Consider the following 16,749-nt stretch of genomic DNA (forward strand, 5'->3'; position numbering starts at 1 on the left):
TTCTTCACTTTTTTTTGCCATACTATAGTATGCTGTTTTTTTCACTTTCAAGACCTTGCTATACTATACCGCCTCTATAACATGTTATAATATGACATTTTTTGATGTTTTTATACCGTATTACACTATGTTGTTTTTTCACTTTTTTTTGCCATACTATACTATGTTGTTTTTTTTCACTTTTTTTGCCATACTATACTATGTCGTTTTTTTCACTTTTTTTGCCATACTATAACTATGTCGTTTTTTTCACTTTCAAGGCCTTGCTCTACTATGACATCTTTATATCTTTTATACTATGATGCTTTGTGATGTTATTATGCCTTATTATACCATGTTTTTTTTTTCACTTTTTTGCCACATACTATGTTGTTTTTTTGACTTTTTTTGCATTAAAAGTCATAGTATTTTATGTCATGTCAAAACACTTCCTAGTATAGAATGGCACTTCCTAGTATAGAATGGCATAAAAATGTCAAAAAACGTCATGGTATAGTATGTCATAAAAATGTCTGTGTATAATAAGGTATAAAAATATCAATAAACAAAACAGTATAGTATGGCCTAAAAATGTGAAAAATTGTCATAGTCTAGAAAGGCATCAAAATGTGAAAAAATGTAACAGTATAGTACGGCATAAAAATGTCAGAAAACATCATAGTGTAATATGTCAAAAAAAATGTCAGAGTATAGTATGGAATAAACATCTTAAAAAAAAAACGCCGTAGTATAGGATCTCATAAAAAGTCATAGTATGCTAATGTCAAAAAACATCATAGTACTGTCAGGCATAAAATGTCATATGTTAAAAAAACTGTTAGTCATAAAACCTTCATAGCATTGTATGTCATAAAAAGTTTTAAAAAACCTAATAGTATAGGAAAGTTTAAAAATATAAAAAGAATGTCATAATATACAGCATATAACATAAAAATGTTAGAGTATAGTAAGGCATAAAAATTTCATGGTGTAGTTAGGCTTAAAAATATCATATAAATGGAGTACCTGGAGAGAACCCATGCAGGCAAAGTGAGAGCATGCAAAGTCCACACAGAAAGTCCCCACGTCTAGATTTTAAACCTAGAACCTTTTCAGTTTGAGGCAACAGTTCAAACCACAGTTCCCCATGTCGCCATATCACAAATTCATAGTATATAGTATATAGGACTAAAAACATCATAGTATATAAGCCATAAAAAGTCATAGTATAGTAAGGCATTAAAGTCGCCAATTAACCCATTCTGCATATTCTTTGGATTAATCATGACACAATTTAACACAAATGTCTAACTGGATGAGATAATGACGTGATAACATTTTATATCAAAAATGTCAACAGGCAACTTCACTGTGACATCATAATGTTCTTCAAAAACACTCCTGGCCTTTATTCAATACTGTCACTCAGGAAGGGGAGATTTTGACCATATTTCCTGCAAATTGACTGGTTGGTGGAGGCATACAACCAAAGTGGTAATTCTAGTTATTGTTTTGATTGAGAGCCCCTCAGTGGCAGAAGTTTATATATTGTGCTTTTTTTTCAAAATGGAGGACGAGAGAGGGAGGAGAGACAAGTTGTGTGTTTCTTGTGTTTGGAGGAGGGACTCCTCATTTCAATAAAGATCATTTAGAGAAGTGAGAAGTTCCTGGTTCATCAGTGAAGAATGAAGAAAGGCAACATTACATCATCAGAGCGTCAGACATGAACATCCATCACACTCTGATCTGCTTCTTTCTCAGTGAGTAGACTCATTTTCATTCACTCTTTTTACCACTTAATTTTTCTTAAGAGTTATCATTAAGCCTCCATTCAGTTTTTCGCCATTTTTATCGGTCTCTGTCTTTTATGTTAGTTTCTGTGGTCAAAAATGATGTTCAGAGTTCGAGATGAGTCACTGGTTTATCTCCTTTAGAGAAGTTGTAGGATTCACTCAAACATTTGCATTTCAGCCCAACAATCAGCAAATTACATTTTTTGTATCTGTCTCACTTTACTTTTTCCCAGAAATAATCTTAATTTTGTATCTGCAATCAAACCTCCCTCCTCCTCTGCTTGTTTTGTAGGTTATATATTTGCATTTTGTTGCATTCATAGTGTCGATGAACAGTTAGAATTGTCTTGCATCAGCGTGATTGTGACCGACTTCTGGTTTCACACAGGAAATTCTCTCTAATAGATTTTGCAAAAAGAATACGTTAGCTGATAGTTGCAGCCAAAGAGACAATGCCTTGTGGTCAAACTGAGAGCTTTGCATGTGAAGCAACACATCAAATCCTCATTTCACATGAAAAGATGCAATGAACTGATGATGAACTCATGACATAAGAAACAAAAATAAAACAACTTCCATCCTGGTGCTGAGTGTCAGACTGGTCTGGTATAAGTGGGATCAAAGAATAGGATGTCATCTTCCTACATAGTTAGCTACCTGGATAAATTCATGAAAAACAACAAAAATGTTAACAAGCTTGGATCAGACAGATGCAGCTGTACTGGTTGGAAGTCGACTTGTCTTACATTGTATATTTTTTCATTTTTTTGTTTAATTGGAAAGATTTTGATTTAATTAATCTTATTTTGCATTATGACATTTTATTCTAACATTTAACAGAATAAATGTTGTGTGGTGACTGAATAAGTTCAGTTTATATTACAGATGTGAAGCCCTGACTGTCTAAATTTCTGTTTCTGTGAGTCCCTGTTCAGACTGTGAAGGCTACAGGAAACTGTCCTTTACTGCAACTTGTTGTCACTGCCCCCTGCTGCCCCCACCTGCTCTTGTGTGCACTCTAGGCGAGGTGCAGTTCATCTCGACCGAGTCTGATTATCAGACTAAACCTGCTGGTCAATAAAATTCAGTTTTATCTAGGGCTGCACAATTTATCAAAATACAGTTGAAATCGCAATATGGTCAAGTGCAATATCCAAATCGCAGGACCTGCAATTTTTTTGATAGAATGTCAATGTTGTTCTGCATTGATAGCACCATGAGTGTTGTGGTGCTACAGACGCCCTGGTCTACAAATCATGTTCTCCACATGTAAGGGGAACATGTTTCTTTGGTTCAAGACCCAACAAAAATCACATTATCATTTTTATATTTTTTTTCAGTGAGAATAAAATGCAAAAACAACAATTCTAACTGAAATCACAATATCTGCTAAAATTATTGCAATACGATTTTTTTTGCATATCATGCAGCTCAAGTTTTATCAAACTCTGGAATCAGTTTATTGCCTTTTTAAAATTTGCTTGAGTCTTACTTTAGGAATTGAAGACATTAATTACTGTTAAAATCTGAATCTTTTTGACGACATCAAAACTGAATCAAATTGTGTTGGACTGTGGTGGAAGTAGGAAGCTCCCACTGTGACTGTGTAAATGTGAAGCAGGAATTATTATCATTGGTCGCAGTATCTTATTGGAAAATAAGAAATGATTGTTCATCTCTTTAACAGTGCTGCAGGATGTTAAGACTGGGCTCATTAATGCAGAAACACGCATCTATACAGGAACTGAAGGAGGAAACATCAAAGTCTCATGCTCGTTTTTCTTGCATGGAAATACGAAGATCTTATGTAAGGACAAATGTGAAAAAAAAGAAGACATTCTCCTTGAAACAACAGAAGACAGAGCTGAGAGAGGCAGATACAGGATTGAATATAAAAGAGGAGCTTTTACAGAAAGAGCAACTCTGTATGTGAGCATCACACAGCTGAACATGTCTGACTCTGGACGGTACTGGTGTGGTTTGGAAAGATTTGGTCCAGATGGACACGACGAGTTTGAGATCAGAGTCATAGAAGGTGAGTTTCTACTGAAATTATAGAAATGTTCCCTCATGTCTCTGCAGGTGTGAAGAAACTTTCACTGTTCCCTGACAGCTACTTATGTTTCTAATAACCTGATATGATAAAAAAAACTTAGTGCTGCTTATTTTCATCACTGTGAACACTGGTTAAAGCTCAGTATAACAATGAGTTACTCACATGCAGACACACGGGTTTATCTGAATATTAATGAACTAGACAGTTAACCTACTTAACCCAGTGTTGTAATGATTAAAAAGTGTTTACCTGTTTGAAGATGACTGAGTCATTTCACTGAAATTTAGTTTTCAGCCTGTAACATCAGGAGGAAAACATCCTGTCATCCCGATTTATCTGTATCAGTTACTGATTGTTTGATCATGATTCATTGTTAACAGCTTCAACTACTTCAAAACCAAACTTGACTCTACGACCGTTGTCAACTTCACTCCCACCATCCTCCACATCCTCCACACTGACAACGACAACACAGAGTTCAGGCTCCAGTGTAGGAAGCCCCACACATTCATCAGCCTCTGAAACCAACAATCAGCCTGAGACATCACCTGCAGATTCAGGTATGTTACATATTCAAAGGTGTCTCTCTTAATAAATGTACTGGTTCTCATGCAGCACAAAAGCATGAACATGAGCTTCAGTGGCTGTTGCTATAGATACCAGCCATGTGTACTGTCTAACCATCACTCCACCACTCTAACACCACACTGTAGAAATACTGTGATACAAGAAAAAGTACAACAAAAGTATCAGGATCAACATGTACTTAAAACATTAAAAGTTAATATACTCATGATGCAGAATAATGTTTATTATATCATTAGATTGTAATATTTAATTCATTAATGTGCCCATCACTAATTTTGTAAGCTGTACTTAAGCACATATCTCTTTTCTGTTTGTTGAACAGGTGGTTTGTAAAGTTCTTATTGGCCTTTTACTTTTTGTTGTACTTATAGTAAACGCTACCTTTAGGAGAAACTCCAGCAACTGGAGATGAGGTGAATTACTCTGTAACATGAACACTGTATTTCTACTGTTCACGGCTCTACCGATGCAGCTCCTTGCACTGTTTTAACCCAGAGCTGTTTTTCGTGTGAATGCCGGATTAGTTCTGAGATAGCCTGAGCATGGAGGGAAGTAAGTCTCAGATTTGTTTAATAAGTCAAATGCAAGTTGCACAAAAATAAAGGCCTGGCACAACGCTACACTACAAGCCGGTCGAAAAATATCTTTGTGGAACTGGCCCCTGGTCAAACCACAGCAGTAAAATAGTGTGATGCAGAGAAGAAGTGAAACTTTCTGTCATTTCCCTCTCTGAAAGCCTCCACACCCATGTTTAATGAGCATTACCAGTTTCTGTTCTTCCCTGTCCAAAGTCTTTTCATAATGAGATGATTTCTCGTGACCGAGAGATGGAAAAGTATACAAATCAGACCAACAAGTTAACACTTCAATTTGGCTGGTTTATTCGTGCATGAAGGACAGATCTGATGTAGGATACATCAAGACTCTCACTGAATGACAGAACTTGAGCTGCTTATATCGTATGTTGTTCTGGGTGTTGTAACTAACATCTGTTAACCTTGAGACCTTTACCTCTGTGTTTCACTTTTATTGCTTACCTCCTCCTAAAAGGGTGTGCATCACTAAATCTCTGCGGGATGTAGATAAACTCCTAAACAACAATATAACCATAAAACCCAGATATGTAATGGATCCCTTGACATCCTGCTCCCCCAAAGGTCAGCAGCTTACCTAACATCCTTAAACCAAAGTTACCAACATGCAAAACAAATACAACCTTACACTTAGTTAAGTATTAATGTGTTTGTCAGTTTAACACTGAGTTAGACTTATTTCACCAGTGAAAGTTAGCAACTATAACATGTAATGCTGGTATGATTACCTATAGATTTATATACCTGAGGTACTGACTGAGAAAGATGGTTAAATTGTAAACCAGGTCTGTTATTAAAAATACTGATTTGAATGGTGGATGGCAGGATATTTGTTTTTGTGCATGTGTAAGTTAATATGTTGTTTATATGCAAGAACATAGAAGAGTGTGCTTGGAGGTATAGAACTTATATTGATCGTTTAAAATATATTTTTTGTTATAAATTTGAAAAAACTTGAATTAATGATTTAAATATTGGTACCACTTTACAATAAGACTACGTCTATAAAGGATTTATGAATGGTTTATAACTAGTTTATTAATTAGCTTGTTAACACTTTAGAAATCATTTATAAGCTGTTATAACACATCAGATAAAAACAGCAATGACCTGTTGCTTGCCAAATTGTGAGCCCACATGTATCTGTACTGTTAAAGCCTCATATCTCTTTAGTTACTGAGATTGCTTTGTTTTCTCCATTATCCAGCATGCATATCCAAACATTTATAACTGGTAAAAGGGAGTTTTATTGTAAAGTGTAAAACACATCATCATTTATTAACCAGTTACAATGAGGCTCCTTTCACCAGTTATAAATGGTAGTAACTCATTAGTAAGATTAATGAGTAGTAAGCATTAACTTGAGCTTGCCAAATAGTGAGCCTACATCAATGTATGAAAATTGCGTTATAACTTGTTTATAATTCTTTATTTATGATTTACAAAGTGTTAACAACCTAATTATAAACTAATTATAAACCATATAGTGGTACCTAAATATTTAGTTGATGTTACTATTATTTTGACAGCATGAACAGACCGTCAGGTCCTTTTTATTTCTTGGAGTCCAGGCTCCCAAAAACACTGTATTTTATAATGAACCTACGTCAGAATTAAACAAACTTCTACCACCACAGCTGTGCAGCTGTATGTGGGCCTGGTCCTGGTTTTCATGATCACCGTATTATCAGTGGCTGTGCTAATATTCTGCAGGAACAGGGCTAGTAAACCCAGAGGTAAGGCTACAGGACACGCACGCACGCACGCACGCACGCATATTCTCGTAGTTCACAGATCAAGGTGTTCAAATGTGCACTGCCACAAAATTAACATAATGGCTGGTTCAGTATTTCTGATTATGTTGTTCTCTGAATGTTTATATGAGAAATGTCTCCAGACCGCTGTGATGAGACAGATGTATGTAAGATTAATGTGACAATCTGATCTATTTCAAATCTTGTGAACTGTGTTTTTTCAGGACCTCCTTTGGAAACTGCGTATGCTAAGGTCACAAAGGTGAGTTTGAGTACATTTGTTGACATTTCAGCATCATTACTGTTTGTGAAACAATCTGATGTAGATACAAACCAAATCCTCTTCCTCCTCCTGCAGGACGACCGAGTGTATGAGGAGGTGAGAGAGGAGAACGGACAGAGCAGGGCTCCTCCTGTGGAAGTGTTTACGGTTTACGCCTGCACCAAATACACCAAACCAAACGCAGTCGAAACCACAGATGACTACAGCTTGGTGAGTGCCACTGCAGCCATGTCTCGGAACCAAGTAAGGAAAACCTGTAGCAGGATCTTTATCTTTGGGATCAGAAAAGAGTTCATTAAAATTTGATCCAATAGAATAATCCTAGACCTAAAGATGGCTGTTGTGTATACTATCCAAATATAGCATTTAGATCCAGAGTTTGTGGTGTGGCCTGTGAAAAAAAAATGAAAATTCAACTTTACTGTAGTGCAGGCCAAAAATAACTTATTGCCTCCAGGAAATAGCCACATGTTGCACTTTATAGTCCAAGCTTTTGCCTTCTCGGCTTTTATATGTTACCAAACTAACTGCAAGCTTTAATCAGTACTGGTAGTGGTAGAGGGGCTGACTGAACAAATCCTCCAACCATACATCGTCTCTTTCAACTCTCTGATAACACCCAGAAGAGTGTCCCCTGAAATAGCCCCTATGGCAGCAGGTGTACCAGACCTTTGTTGTCATAGTCACAATAATAAACATGCTGACTGTACCATTAAAGTTGTCATTTTGACATTTAAGGTGTATTGATTGATTTCCAAACATCAATCATGCATTGAGTGACACAAGGACACATTCCACATTCAAAGTTGCCAGTATCGGCAGGTGATATTCTCAACATGATGAAACTGTTCATAAAGTCGGTCTAACATTTGATTATGTCCTCATGGTTGACTGGTCTTTGTAAACTTGCCACCATAGGAACAGTGGTAACATAACCTTCGAAACTAGCCACAACTTAACGATGCAGCTCGTGTGAAAAATAGAATCCTGAACCTCTAGATCATGCAACACAGCTGCAACGCTCACGTGACGCATCCAGTGTGTTCCTGGCCTCAGAGCCTCAAGCAAGTCATGAATGACCTCTGGTGAAAGGGCATCTTGTAACGTAAAATAACAGATGGCACTGATGCAGCCAGGTCACTTTATTTATAGCTAAATTATTATTAATTGTTAAATGTTCTTTTTGATATGGGCCACGGTCAAACCTATCAAAACAACAAGAACAAAACATAAAATATGCCTCTGCACGTGCATGTGTAATCCCACGTTCAAATAATGCTCGTCTGACAAAACAGGAGAAAACTCTAAAACCATCTGACTGCAGCAGTGGGGGCTTCCTGTCCAGACAACAGGAAGTGTGTGTTTGTGGCTTTCCTGAGTCTTAGCCAGCACACAACATGCTGTTGAAATTGTGTAGTTTTCTGGTGAGCAAACAATGTAGTTTTTACTGTTTCTAAATGACTTGTTTGGCAACTTCTGTGGTGAAAATTGCTTCATTAAAGTCTCAGCACTCTGGAAATAACACACAAGATCCATTAGATCCATGTTAGAACTATGTGCACAAGTTAAAAAAAGTAATCTTTTGGGATTCTTTGAGACTCTGTAGGTTGTGTATAAAGATAAGAATATTCAATTTTAATTTGAAAGCTTTAAAGGAGCTATTTGTAAGTTTTGCTATTGTAACATAGCCAGTGTTAGCATTAGCAGCTGTTTAGTTACCAGTTAAGAAGAAATATGAGTTCTTTCATTCCTTTACGCACCAAGAGCTGTCTCTAGCAGTGGAAAGCAACCCTTTTGTTTTGCTTCTATTTCTCTCATTTCTCTTTTTTTACTGACATTTGCATGCTAACCAGCTAGCACCTGCCTTATCAGACTGTCTCAACACTTTCTGATATTGAGTCACTGTAGCCGCCAATCTCCCCTGAAGAAACAGGGCTGTAAGAGGACGTATTATATCCTCTTGTCTTGTAAATGCAACAATGGCTGAAGCTCTTGTCTAGACTGGTAAATAAAGACCTGTTAACGCAAACATTGGCTATGTAGCAATAGCAAACTTACAGCTCCTTTAAGATGTCATTAAGACTAAATCAGTAAGTCAGCGATCATTTTTGTCTTTGCTTTCTTTCAGGCTGAAGACAGTGAAGTCACCTACTCTAACTTACATTTTCCCAACGCTGCAGCCACCTTGCTCCACAGGGCCCCCTCTGGTAATGCTGATAATGGTGTCTACTCTGTACCTCGTGTCGAAGTGAATTCTGCCAGCCACGCCAACGATGCTTCCACTCTGTATTCTACTGTCACTTTACATTAGCAGTCGGCACATTCGCTTTCTCAGGGGCCAACAGGTGAACACAGTGTACTTTTTAATGAGTTAATATTCAAGTTACATCAGTTATAATTTGGGATTCATACTGTCTCCGTTACTTAGGAAAATCCAGACTTCACTGTCAACAGTTTTCATTTACAACTTGCAAAGTATGACTGGCAGCCGCTGTATAATTGTGAAGACTCACTGAAAACAGCTGATATGAAGTGAAGTTCAGTCCTGTTCATTTTCTCTGGGACACAAGAGAATAACTTCTCTCACAGGTGACATGAAAAAATGTAACTGCACATGAAGGGTGACATTTCCCTGGAGGCTCTGTAGTTGGGGTTTACTTTTTCAAGTGCAGATAAAAATCAGGGAAGGACATGACAATTATTGTAGGTATTTGTTTTGTATGTTCCTGACTCATAGATCACAGATATGAACAAAAACAGAGTGGTGCTGAAAGCTGTCCGCATGGGTTGAGTCTAGGGAAGTTTTTTTTTTTTTTTTTTTAATAATTTAAGTGAAGTCAGACTATTTCTTCTGTTATTTAAATTATTTTGGTATTTGGGTTAAGTAAACAGTTAGCTATTTCTGTTATAGCTAATTGCTTATTAATTGTTCTTGGTAAAACAAATGTCAGTAGGTGACCAAGAGGTGGTTGTCCACTATCTGAAAATGTTGTAAGGAAACTGCAAACAGTTCTAGCTAATGGGAAAAAGTTAACATGTATATTATATGTATTCGTTTTAAAATGCTAAGAGTGGAGATGAGACATTTCTATTAGATTGTTTATTGCGTCTGAACAAATGTATCTATTTTGTTACTGCTGTTTTATACTGTATATATGCTACTTGAAAAATATTTTAAATCCCTTTTTAAAAATTATAGTCGTTTTTAATGGTAGTAAAATAAATATCCATTATGTAACTAGTGATGGCGAAATGGGGCTTAGATTCAGATTAACCAGTCGAGCCTCAATTTAAAGTTTTTACTAGTGCCACATCTGGTAAAAACAATTAAGAGCAGCTAAATCATAATGTCCTCTGAGGGTTTTTTTGTTCCAGTATTCAAGCTGATATAAATAAAAACAAAAGAATAAAACATCAGATTTGAAAGTGATTTTACTTCACATTTTACAGCCTGAAAAATTTGTTGAAAAAAAATGTTATGTCTGAGAAACAAGTCACAAACTCAGTAATCATGAAAAGATGAAGTATAAAAATAGTAATACAAATATTCATTTTAAAAAGTAGTAAGAGTAAAATGCCCTTTACTGTCCTACGGAAACAAAGCCTTTTGAACCATGGGTTGAAATGATCTTGTTACTCTGCTGAAACCAAGGGCTCGTGATTCTCAGAAAAATACAAAACAAGATGTGACATGAAGCTTCAGTGGTAACTACTGTAAAATATTCAACCATATTTCAGCTCCCTGTAATTTGCAATCATTATTTTTTATTTGGGTAAGGGTTTTATATACATATATATTTTTTTTCGGGATAACAATTAAAAATCCAAATTAAACTCCTTCCACAATGTTAATTAAACCATATTTCAGCTCCCTGTATATTATTTTTTATTTGGGTTGGGGTTATATATTTTTTTTTTTTTTTTTTTTTTCTGGAAGGGGGGGGGGGGGATTAAAAATCCAAACTAAACTCCTTCCACGTTGTTTAGGCACAAACACCACCAGCCTGAGGCTAATTAAATAAAATTTGGTAAAATAATCCAGAGAAATACCAGAGAAGCAGTAAATTACATATTTTTAATGAAAATAAATTTGACATGAATTGAACATTGGCAGTTTAAACAGTATATGGTCTTTATCTTTTACAAAATATTTCTATAAATACTTTCATCTGCTTCTCCTCCAATCTTGAATATCCACCTGTCCTGCCGTGTGAGTCACTACAGCTGTTTTCACTGTAGCTACTACCAGACACTGCAAGACACTGGCTGATATCGCTGAAGATGAACTTCATGCTACAAAATATATTAACAAGTTAACCCCATACAACATGACATTAATGTCTGGTTTTCCATCAGGATCACTACATGTGTTCAAAACAAATGTGGCAACAAGAACTGAACCCAAAACAACATAAATAATATTAACACAGATTTATGCCATGTGATGCCTTGACTGCAACGCTGCTGGTCCATGTTGTCGATTAAAAAAAAACAAACAAACAAAAACACAATACAAAAATCTAATTAACTTAAATGAAAAAACAATAATTACAACAATAATTATAAATGGAAGACAAACACTTGGTAAATATTTCCCTTTACAGCCTTTACAGTGCTCAAAGAACAATAAAATAACAATCACTTGATACAAAACCTAAAAACAACATGTGCATGTGAGGTTTAAATAAAGGAGTGTCAGGTAAGAATTAACACTGTGGCACATTAAAGGTAAACGCACTGAGGAGGAGGAGGATGAAGGTCAGCTGACAGAATAAAAGCTGCATAGAATCAATATCACAAATCTCTAATGTAGAGAATACGACTTTGGAAGATCGCGCGCCATTTCTACTCTCAAGCAGAGTCTTATATCTATCATGTTGTCTGTTGAAGTGCTTCGTTTACTGTCCTTAAAGGAATGTTTATTTCCATAGTATACTTTTCCTTTCAGGAACAGTTTCAATATACGACTCTTCTCTGAAGTGTCTCAGTGCAAACTGTGGAGCATGGATTCTTCTTCACCACAGAGCAGGAGACAAAAAACCTGAACTCATTGAAACTAAAGTTCTGCGTGGACCTAAAACTGAAAGCTGAACCCGTTTTTAAAGAACCATGCCAGCGTTTCTGAAAGTACAAATTATGTACAATTTATACATGTACCGACCATTTTCCAACATGTGCTGTAGAATTCTGAACGTGTATTATCGTTCCTTTCAAGCTAGTTTACTTTCTGTATGGTATAAAAATCAACTTCAAACAAGTGAACACTGAGTCTACATTATGTTTCCTTCAGGGTTAAATTATTGTTACATGGTAATGCAGCTTAGTCCAGACTGATATGAAACATCTGCATTGTGTAACAGTTAAAACAGTTACATAGCTTATATTAAAAAAAACCCAGTAGGCTTGATGTTCATTGTGAACAAGTTTCATGGGTTTTGATTTTCATACCATACTAAAATGAATGGAAAACAATAGTCGCACGGAAGATGAGTGCTCATGATTTGTGGTAAATAGACTTAACGTGAAAAATTACCGGCATGTTTCTTAAAGACTCAAACACCACTTTCTTCATTTTTTCACTCTAAAGGTTACTCAGGGGAGCTGTTTTCTTCTTTGAATTAACAGTCTAAGGACACTGTGTGATTGTAAACCCCACTGAAGCAAATCTGTGGGGTTGGGCTATACACATAATATTGACTTGACTTGGCTGAACCTTGGACTGGGTGTTTTGAACGTCAAACTTTTATGAACGAACTGAATTGGTTTGATATCATCGAGGAAAAATGCCTTGTCATTCGATACCAAATCTATCGAAATCAAGCTATCTGTATCAGTACTTATATTGAAAAATTTTGAACAATACCCAGCCCCAGCTGAACCTGACCCAAGGCATTGTTTGTGCCAGGAAAATTATGTTTTTGATCTATTACTGTCCATTAGCTCTGCAGGCTAATATAACATGCTGGCTCCACACTGTTTCCCTCTTTGATATATTAAAGCTTTACGGAACAAAACCTGAACCTTAAAACTGATACCTGGACACACTCGGGTCACGTAGCAGAAGTCTAGTCCAAACACCATCAGCTCTCCTGCTCTAATGTCCAAGTACAGACGAACCCGACTCCAACGTACAACAGAGTCCCTTTAACACAGGAGACGAAAATAACATCTGTGGAAGAGCATTGATGTGAAACCTCAAGATGAAGAATCACATTTTTCCTTTTTTAAACCGAAGCTTAACTCGTTTTCAACTAAATTATTTTGTGCGATGATGCTTTGCATCATGTACGGGTTCACTGTGTTTGAAAATCAGATGATTTAAAACATGATTCTTCATCTGGAGGATTATTAGTAATAAATTAATTTCAGTGACTCAATCGGTTCTCAATATACAATAGTACAATAAGATACTTCACATGTAGAAAAATATCATTACGCTTGTTACTTAATGATAAAATAAAGATTCAGGATTGTGAAGCAAAAAGGCAAAGTGCAAAAACATCAGAGGCTCTACAGAGAATGTTTGTGCTGCCTGAAACCAAAGGTTTTAAAAGAAACTACTTAATGTTCTTGGATAAAGCAGGTAACATGTTTTTTTTTTTTTTGTTTTTTTGTTTTTTTTACTTAAATGCTGTAACACGGAGAAAAACCAGTCACAAACATCCTGTTAGAGGCCTCTGTTTGGTTAAATGTTCATCGCTTTATGATACAGTGAAAACAGAATAAATAATAGGCTATTTGAGTGACAGGTTGTTTTTTTTCTCAGGTAGTTCATGAACAGAAAGGTCTTTTTGGTAGTTATGACGCTCCTTCACAGTGCAAACAGTAGCCACTGTGACTTTCTTCTATTAAATACGAATAATGTCTTTACAGTCCACCTGAACATGTTGGCAACAGCCAGTCCAACAAGCATTGAAATCGTTTCCCCGCCAGAGGTATAAAACCCAAAGATAATTAGTTTGTTATCATATTAGATGAAGGAAACCAGCAACATTAACTTCTGAAGAGCTAGCATTGGTGAATTTGGGGTATATTTGCCTGAACAAATGACAAACTAATTCACTGACTTTGCTGATATCTTAAATTCATCTACTTGTGTCTTATTTGCCGACTGATTTTTGAACTCTGATATAAAATGTCAGCAACCAAACCAGCCTGCCTCTGCTGTAATGTGACGTCTGAGTTGTGTTTCATGGGCCACAGGACTGAATTCAACACAGCATCATAATATCCACCTCTATGGGACGTTAAAATCACAGATTGTGTCCCCAGTGGTTTTCAGGTCACATCTGAAGGAGCTGTTGGAACAAGTCAGGCTTTGTCAACCTGCTTCAACATTTTTCAACGCTAAAATGCAGATCATAACGGACACGGGCTCTCGCAATAGGACACAGTGTTTGTGACCTCAAAGAACACAGGATGGAGAAGGACACTAATTTCCCAGGATGCCACAGTGATATTTCCCCGAAAAGACCTTTGTCGGTCACAAGACGCTCGTCACTGCGGCACAGACGATGACGTCAGTGTTGTTTTCCTCCATTTTAGTGTGATTTGAAGATTTTTCCCTCATGATCAGTGTTTCTACAAAGGGTGCACTGCTTTCCTGTGACCACCAGAGTGAGCAGCAGACTGCCGATTGCTCAGGAGGAAGGACGACAACAGGAGAACAAGACGGAGGTCAAAATAAAGAGGAGGAGTGAAGATTAAGTGGATGTCTTGAATCCCAGAATCCAAGGGGGAACACTCTTGTGGACAGAAGTCTCCTCTTCCTGACCAACTACACTTAAGGTGCCCTCAGGCAAGGCACTTAAACGCCTCAACTATCTCCAGTGGAGCTTCTGACAGCAGCTCAGCGTGTGAATGATGTTGAGAAATGTCACAGAAACACAGTGAAAAGGATGAGATCACACCGAGAAAAGTACGAGCTACATAAGGAACTGCTGTCACCACTGTGCTGAAACAATTTCCCTTCATGGCTTGAAACGCAATAATAAGACGACATAATGTAGGGCCTTAAATTACATTTCATATTATACTGCAGGGATTTTAGAGAGGAGCATTCAAGTTGCTAAACAGCTTTACAAAAACTCCAATTTAACCAAAACTATCTAAACCTTCATACAAGTTCAAGTTTCAGCAAACAAATAATAAGAGCTGCGTTAAGCCTCCATGACTAAAATCTCTCCTGAGAGCTGGTGTTTTGAGTTTTGTTTTTTTTTTAACAGCCAAAGATGTGAAAATAAGGTTAAAATAAGTGCAGAGTTTTCTCGAAGCGAGTCATGACTTTGAGGGGTTGTGATGGGTTTGACCTGTGGTGGTTTCCATGGTGCTGCTGAACCCTCAATCACAGTGTGTCGTCACTTTGGTGCTTGAGGGAGGAAAGAAAGCGATGTTGCTCTCTGGGCTGTTGAGCCAGGCATCACCTGGCCCCACTGTCGTACCACCGTCACAGTGTGGCTGAACTTTGGTGTCTGCGTTGAGAGCAGAGAGGAGGAGGACTCCTCAGTGCCTCCGAGCCAGGCATCATGAAGATCCGTCCGTCACAGTGTGGAGCTGGAAGGTGCTGCGAGTCCCTGGAGGGAGGGATGGGTGTGGCACTGCTATAACTGCTGCTGCTGCACCAGCCGTCTGTAATGTGGCATGACTTTACTCTCGGGGAGGTAGAGTGCCATCTCCAGGGCAACCAGAATGGTGAACTCGAATGAGATCAGCTCCCTCCTGCTGATCCTGAAACGCTCCTCCAGCTTCTACACAGAGACGCAACACAGGCCAAAGAGTGAGAGACGGACAAATACTTTCTGATATTTTGCTTATTGACTATTTTCTCTTTTCCTTTTCATTGGCCTAATGAAATGATGTATTTTGTAGCTTCAATGCTGAAATCCATTGGTGAGATGCATCACTTCCTGACAGTGGCCCTGAGGTGCAAGCACATCACTTTACTAGACCCAAGTCTAAGGTTTGTTTTTTTCTGATTTGCTATAAAGAAGTCCGCACAGTGTTGGTTATGCACAGTTAGTGATTTAAGACAGTCCCTTTACAACATTAAAAATTTGGGAGAGCTAATTACACTCAAGGTGGATGCTAGTTAGCCAGGCTTGCTAACGTCAGCGATGATTCCAACCAAACATTACTATTGATTGGTCACAGCGGAAAAATAAATCAAATTTATTCTTTGTGGTAATTACAGTCAAAACAGGCACCTGCTGAGTATTTGCCAACATCAACACAGTATTGAGATGACCTGATTCAAAAATATTGATTTTTCCCTATTTCACTTCAGATTGAACATGTTTTGGTTTCAAAATAAGTTGTTTGAAGGCATTACTTTAAGATCTAGTAATGTGTGATGGGAATTAACACTCTAACACTTAATCAATAAATTGATCAAATAAAAGATTATTTCCATTACAGATTCATCCATCAATTATTTTTTCCAGATGAACTGATTAATCATTTCTTCTACAAGATGTTAGAAAATAGCAAAAAAAAATGTTCATCACTGTTTTTTTATTAGCCACTTAAATGTGGTTAATAAAGAATTGTGATAAAAAAGAGAGGAACAATTTACTGTTGAAAAATGAACTTGTTGCGCTCTCTGCTGGACAAACTATGTAATGGACACTGTTATTAATCACCTGAAACATATTTTGGACATTTCTTATCGGTCACTTATTGGCTGCCATATCCACTGACACTGTCC

The 16,749-nt window shown here is 37.1% G+C and overlaps 2 protein-coding genes across 5 annotated transcripts in view; one reads left to right on the forward strand and one right to left on the reverse strand.

Moving 5' to 3' along the window:
* The first annotated feature begins 1,664 nt into the window (after window positions 1-1,664).
* LOC111235037 (CMRF35-like molecule 5) lies at window positions 1,665-10,463 on the forward strand. Of its 4 annotated transcripts, none has more exons than XM_022763329.1 (7): window positions 1,665-1,739; window positions 3,460-3,807; window positions 4,209-4,388; window positions 6,647-6,745; window positions 6,988-7,025; window positions 7,122-7,289; window positions 9,175-10,463. In XM_022763329.1, the coding sequence occupies exons 1-7, from the start codon at window positions 1,703-1,705 to the stop codon at window positions 9,355-9,357; spliced, it is 1,053 nt and encodes a 350-aa protein (XP_022619050.1). In that variant the 5' UTR covers window positions 1,665-1,702; the 3' UTR covers window positions 9,358-10,463. The 4 variants fall into 4 exon arrangements, with proteins under 4 accessions (XP_022619050.1, XP_022619051.1, XP_022619052.1 ...); XM_022763330.1 differs by having other exon boundaries at window positions 7,122-7,256; XM_022763331.1 differs by lacking the exon at window positions 6,647-6,745.
* A 567-nt stretch (window positions 10,464-11,030) lies between these two features.
* Window positions 11,031-16,749, reverse strand: part of LOC111235089 (CDK5 and ABL1 enzyme substrate 2-like) — a 48,657-nt gene continuing 42,938 nt past the window's right edge. Inside the window, exon 10 of the mRNA XM_022763408.1 lies at window positions 11,031-15,793. Within this exon, the coding sequence (XP_022619129.1) occupies window positions 15,647-15,793 (147 nt within the window). The 3' untranslated portion in view covers window positions 11,031-15,646. The remainder of the gene's footprint in view (window positions 15,794-16,749) is intronic.

Source organism: Seriola dumerili, unplaced genomic scaffold (genome assembly GCF_002260705.1).
Source record: "Seriola dumerili isolate Sdu_G_001 unplaced genomic scaffold, Sdu_1.0 BDQW01000468.1, whole genome shotgun sequence".
NCBI classification, from domain to species: domain Eukaryota; kingdom Metazoa; phylum Chordata; class Actinopteri; order Carangiformes; family Carangidae; genus Seriola; species Seriola dumerili.

What these genes read in the sequence shown, in the direction of transcription:
- LOC111235037 (XM_022763329.1), top strand. Translation starts at nt 1,703, where the DNA reads ATGAACATCCATCACACTCTGATCTGCTTCTTTCTCA. An exon ending in TGAGATCAGAGTCATAGAAG is followed by an intron (nt 3,808 to 4,208) that starts GTGAGTTTCTAC and finishes CATTGTTAACAG; the next exon opens with CTTCAACTACTTCAAAACCA. An exon ending in CAGCCATGTCTCGGAACCAA is followed by an intron (nt 7,290 to 9,174) that starts GTAAGGAAAACC and finishes GCTTTCTTTCAG; the next exon opens with GCTGAAGACAGTGAAGTCAC.